The following is a 6,000-nucleotide window of genomic DNA, read 5'->3' as shown; positions in this document are numbered from 1 at the left end:
CAAGAGCAGTGGGGAGAGGGAGAAGCAGGGAGCCTGACATGGACTCCGTCCGAGGACCCTGGAATCATGCGTGACCTGAGCTGAAGGCAGACGCTTAACTGACTGAGCCACCCAGGTGCCCCTGCTTTGATTTTTAATTGCACCTTTCACATTTATCTCTTTCCCCACCCCATCCCCAACCCCCTATTAGGAAGAGCTTTCCCTGGTATTTCTTGACTCCTTTCCAGGGTGTTCACCATGACTCCTTATAGCACTCTCCACCTCCCACCCACCCCACCACAACCCGTCCCGCATCGCATGCTGCCCCTTCTGATCCCATAGTCTTTTTTGTCTCTCAGCAGCCACACTAGATAGGACAGGCTTTTTCACGCTTGAAAGGAATACACTTCGTCGCCCTTGAATTCTGGTGCTTAGAGGGTGCTCCACGCATTCCATGGCGCGGGCTGCAGGTTGCGCTATGCTCACGTAGAGAAGCAAGTGGCCGTGTGATCAGATCTTGCTCAGAAACAGGGCTGGGGGAGGACAGTGGCCTCTTCGTCTCTACCCATGCCAAGCATAGAGGTCAAGCCCTCATTCTCAGAAATGTTGAAAAAACCACACCCCGAGGAATGAACAGAAAGTCATATTTCCCTCGTTTCTGGAGGCTCACAGGCAGAGTTCATGTTGCTTTTCCATTTTAAGTATAGTCCTCTCTCAACAAATATGCTTTGCATACATCAGTGTTTGACTTTCTAGTGTTAGGGAAAATATAAGCCAGGTTTTTCTGTAAGGTGCAATTTAGAAAGAACGCTGCACAAATATTTATCTGTAAAGAAAGAGGAAAAGAACTAACGCCTGTACATTAAGGTTTGTTTGGTTGTTTTGTTTTGTTTTGTTTTGTTTTTCATTTTATCCTCACAACCACCCTGCAGAATAATTAATACCTCTTTTGATCCTAGGAAAAATGTGAAGCTCAGAAAGGTTAAGAAACTTGCCTAAGGACACACAGGAAGGAAGGGGCAAAGCCAAGATTGAAACTCAAGGGTGTTATAACTGAAAGAAGAATGCCTTTTTCCTACAGCACTACCCTGCCTCCCAGTTAACTGGTTAAACTGCAATATCCCTGTAAAATCTGTTGTGGTTTTATTATTATAGTCAAAGGCAAAAAGTAATGGTGGCTTAATCAATGAGGTGCATGAAGACCTAATCAGAAAAAAGGACTGTCTTAGTGTGTGACCTCTCGGGGTGTCATGTTTTATCCTTATGTCAGGTGGGGAAAAAAAGACAAAACCTAAATACAGATGCACTTCATTCAGTATATTTAAAGTTCTGTGTAAGTAAAACTATATAAATTGACTATGTTTGAAGTTTGGGGAATTTCTTAAAGGTTCTTAAAGTGAATTTTTAAGAGCAAAAGATTCTTTTCTTATTTTTATTTTTGGTTCTGCCTCTGGCATATCAGGTATTATTTAAGAAGGCTATGCCCATGAGGCTGCATGATCATTAACTCCTTTGTAATGTCTCCAACATGTATTTGAATATTGCGGTATTTCAGTGTTTCCCAAACTTTAATTATTTGCATGAACTTTCATGGCCTTCGTTATCAGTGTTCCACCTGTACTGTTATTCCCTTACTATTTTTCTTTAAGTGACAATTTTCACTCAAGTAGATGTATTTCTTTTCTTTTTTTTTTTAAGATTTTATTTATTTATTTATTTATTTGATAGAGATAGAGACAGCCAGCGAGAGAGGGAACACAAGCAGGGGGAGTGGGAGAGGAAGAAGCAGGCTCGTAGCGGAGGAGCCTGATGTGGGGCTCGATCCCAGAACGCTGGGATCACGCCCTGAGCCGAAGGCAGACGCTTAACCGCTGTGCCACCCAGGTGCCCCTCAAGTAGATGTATTTTTAAAAGAAATGTTATATCACTGCCCTGAGTGTGAAATCAGGATAACTCACAATTAGTAGAAATTAACAGCAAACCATTATTAAATTCTAGCTATATTGTATCATTTGTTGGAGACTTCCATCTGAGGAAGATCAGAAAGCATTCTAGGAGTGTGGAAGACACACTCTTACAAGACTAAAGCTGTATCTTTGTAATCACCAGAACTGAAAAGAGTTGAAAGGGGGTAACTTTCTCGCAAAGTGAGTCAATGTTATTTAATGCTGTTTCTCTGTATCGCCAAAAGAATCCTCCTTCTTATTACCCACAGAGTATTGTAACCCCACATCATTTTCAGAATGAGCTCAGAAATGATTCATCAAAGCAGAAAAGGCTTTGAAAACATTGATCGCTGAGAAAGTGGATGATATCTACTCTCTTTCGATCTGGCCAAATTAATAAACTTGGTTATGCTTCCAGGCTAAAGAGGAAATGATGGACAATCGAAGCTTCTGTAATCTGCCAGAAAAACTGCCTGCCTTCTCGGATTCTGCCCACTTGCCACTGACCAGGTCCTTCTATCTGGACCCCATGGTCACTTTCCACCTGTACCCTGAGGCCCCGGTGCCGTCCCCTTACCCTGAAGACCTGCCATTGCTGCCCTTTCCCAGCGATTCCCTGATCATGGAGAATTATGGTGAACCCTGCCCCTTCTCCTTCCCAATGCCTTATCCAAATTATAGAAGGTGTGAATACTCCTATGGGCCGGCTTTCATCCGCAAAAGGAATGAGCGGGAAAGGCAGCGAGTGAAGTGTGTCAATGAAGGCTACGCCCAGCTCCGACATCACCTACCAGAGGAGTACTTGGAGAAGCGACTCAGCAAAGTGGAGACCCTCAGAGCTGCCATCAAGTATATTAATTACCTGCAGTCTCTTCTGCACCCTGATAAGGCTGAGACCAAGAATAACCCTGGGAAAGCTTCCTCCATAATGGCAGTCACCAGCTGCCACACTGACCCCATTTTTAGAATCATTTGATTTAGCGTTTCTGAAAAGAAACAAATAATTTCACAAAACGGTTTTATTACAGCATTATTCACTAGTTTTTCCTAAACGTAACTTCTGCACAGGGAGGTAACAGCTCAAATGTCCGGCTTTGCTGGGTGTTTCCTACCAGGGTTCGGGTGTACTAAACGTGATCTTATGGGGATTGAGAAGATGCGTCTTAAGCTTTGGTGATTTCTTTCAAGAACTTTAGGGGAGCAGGGGTCCCCAGGATTCTCTATACCCCTCACCTTGCCCTTCTCACACACTTGGCCAGGGGCTCAGCTGTGAGAAACCCTCACAAAAGTATTGTGAAGTCTGACCAATGAGTAGTCAATGCTTGTACTGCCCTTTGCAAACACTTCGTGCTAAGCGATCACAATGAACCTCCCTTGGTTTGTCAAAGTGTGGTAGTTCTCATTATTATAATTTGGGGTTGACAGGAAATCTGTACATCTATACCTTACCCATGTCGTGATGGAGAGTGACCCAGGGTGGAGGCAAAGCTAGCTAACAAAATCTCATTGTCATTTGAAATTATTTTGGAGTCATCTTTTTCCTGTATGCAGAAGACTTTTCAGGCAGCTCAGTCGAGGGGTTAAGAAGGCTGTGGAGTCTTGGAATCAAACTGCCTCAGTTTGAACTACGACTCTGCTCTCTCCTCTCCATGTCTCAGTTCTTCGTCCAGAGAATGAGAATAATAATAACAACAGCAACTATTCCCCCATATGTTTACTAGGAGAATTAACAATGCCTGACACACAAGTATTCATAACCGTTATTATTATTATTAATCTTGTATTGTCCATAGCATCACCATTCTGCAGGTTCTCCTGGCCAGAAAATGTACAGGGGCCACACCTGTCCTTCACCTCGAGGAAGGACAGTCACTGCCCCATATCTTGGAGACTGCCTTCAAAATGTCTCTATTTCCATTCCCATGACTGTGTCAGCTCTTCCTTCTCCCTTAACTCCCGGGTCCCATCAATCACCAAGCCCAGTCAGGACATCCCACACCCTAGCACATTCATCTCCACTGTCACCTCTATGAAGTCTTCCCATTCCAGCCATTACGTGTTCCTTTATTTTGTACACATATTTCCTTGCAGTTCCTATCCTACTATCTTTACACACTGTATCACACATCTATCTCTTCAGTAGACAGGGACCAGTCTTATTCCTTCTATATTCCTAGCAACCAGCAAAGAGCCTCATATCAGGTAGATGTTATGGGTAAATATTTGGTGTTACTATTTTCCTATTCCAATCCTGTCACGTCTTACCTGGGTCACTCTTAAGAGTCTCCTCCTGGCCTTCTGGGGTCTAGTCTTGACTGGCTACATTCTCACTCTGATGTTTTTTCTTAGAGCATTTCATGTCACTTCATTGCTCAAACCCCATGACGTCTTCCTTTTGACTACCATGTTGTTTACATTTATCTGCCTGGTTTTCAAAGCTCCCATCAATCTGTCACACCTTGATTTTCTCATGATAGTCTATTTTCTCCAAAAGAGAAAAGCAATCTTGTAAGTGCATCTTTCTCTCTTAGCTCTTGCCTCCTACACTGGAATGTTCTCCTATTTCCCTCCATCATTGAAATCCCACCCATCTTATTCAGATATCCTTCTTTCACTGCCAGAGACTCCGTTGGTCTTTCTTGGACTCTAACTTTCCGCACCAAATAACTCTCAGCCTTTACATGTGTGATCCTTAGCAACAGTCACTCTCCTGACATAACTGCAAAGTTAGGCTCTGGGAGGGCAGTCATCTTTTGGTTGCAAGTAAGAGAAAAATCCAATCCAAATTTGTATAATCAGTACAAGTTCGCCTAACTGAAGCATCTAGCTCTAGGGCTGCCTTCAGGCAGGGCTCCACAATGTCACTGAGAACCTGTTTTGTTTCTATCATCCCTTTCTCTGGGAATAGCTTCAGTGTCCCCAAAAGGCAGTCAGAGGCTCCCAGAACCATGTACTTTCTCATTTATGTATAAGAGGAAAGAGAGAGTATATACCCAGGACTCCCAACACAAGTCCTGAGATTTATTCTCATTGGGGAGGCTGGGGAACACACCCATGCTTACCCATCCCCGGAGCAGGACGTCCTGTCCCATGGATGTTCAAATGACAGCAGAGTCCAGACTTCTGTTCCCTTGGTCACCAATGTCCACTCCCATCACCCCCAAGTGGTCGCCACATCTCTGCTCCTTTGCGGGGTCCTGTCTGTTACAGACAAACATACCCACACCTCTGGTGGTTTTGCCTTAAACTACAGACAAATTCTATCCTAGAGTCCGTCAGCCAGCCAGTGGCTCACTGGACCCAGCCTCCTGTCTGCACAGGATGGAGGCAGATCAGTAGCCCTCAGTCTCTGTAGGGGCAGCCCCCTCCCTCACCAGACTCCCCTGGGATTCATGAGGGCTTCCCACCGTGACTGTCTCTTCTAGCTGTGGGGAAGCCTGAGCTTCGGGGAACTGAGGCTGCGGTGACCCTTCTCTCCAGTACCCCCTGTCCCTGTTTCCCCGGAGAAACCCTTGCCCCCTTGCCCTGCCCACGCCTCCCAAGGCCCCTGCCACCTCTCTGCACATGCTCAGCCCACTCAGTCCACAGCGCTCCTGCTGGCTCGCAGCCATGGCAACGTGCCTGGCAACCAGGAGTCAGTCGGGCTGAGGCCCTGAGCCCCAACTGTCAGAAGGCTGAGGTGGAGGAATTTGGGGCTGTGGGTAAGTCCCCTTGGGGTCCGACCTGTGGACTTGGGCAGGGGCAGACGCTAACCGAGCTCTGGTGGGCGGGGGCAGCGGAGTGTGATCTTGGGCCCCGCGGGGGGCAGCTGTCGCGTCTGAACGGGTCTGTGGAGGACATGACCCTGGGATCTCAGCTGGGGCTAGAGTTAGTCCTGGAGGTCACTGGATTAGGAAGGGAGTCTGGCTTAGATGAGGGGTCTGGGGCGCCTGGGTGGCACAGCGGTTAAGCGTCTGCCTTCGGCTCAGGGCGTGATCCCGGTGTTATAGGATCGAGCCCCACATCGGGCTCCTCCACTATGAGCCTGCTTCTTCCTCTCCCACTCCCCCTGCTTGTGTTCCCTCTCTCGCTGGCT

The 6,000-nt window shown here is 46.4% G+C and overlaps 1 protein-coding gene across 1 annotated transcript; it reads left to right on the top strand.

Moving 5' to 3' along the window:
• The first annotated feature begins 2,355 nt into the window (after positions 1-2,355).
• Positions 2,356-3,034, top strand: ASCL3 (achaete-scute family bHLH transcription factor 3). Its single transcript, XM_044379477.2, has one exon. It carries the CDS (start codon positions 2,356-2,358, stop codon positions 2,899-2,901), a length of 546 nt encoding a protein of 181 aa, XP_044235412.1. The 3' UTR covers positions 2,902-3,034.
• Positions 3,035-6,000: the final 2,966 nt, after the last annotated feature.

This window comes from Ursus arctos, unplaced genomic scaffold, assembly GCF_023065955.2.
Source record: "Ursus arctos isolate Adak ecotype North America unplaced genomic scaffold, UrsArc2.0 scaffold_22, whole genome shotgun sequence".
In the NCBI taxonomy this organism is placed as follows: domain Eukaryota; kingdom Metazoa; phylum Chordata; class Mammalia; order Carnivora; family Ursidae; genus Ursus; species Ursus arctos.
The sequence above is the reverse complement of the archived record's forward strand: the minus strand, read 5'-3'. Positions and strand labels throughout refer to the sequence as shown.

Bases quoted from the DNA above. Each gene is read 5' to 3' on its own strand.
- ASCL3 (XM_044379477.2), top strand. From the start codon at position 2,356: ATGATGGACAATCGAAGCTTCTGTAATCTGCCAGAAAAACTGCCTGCC.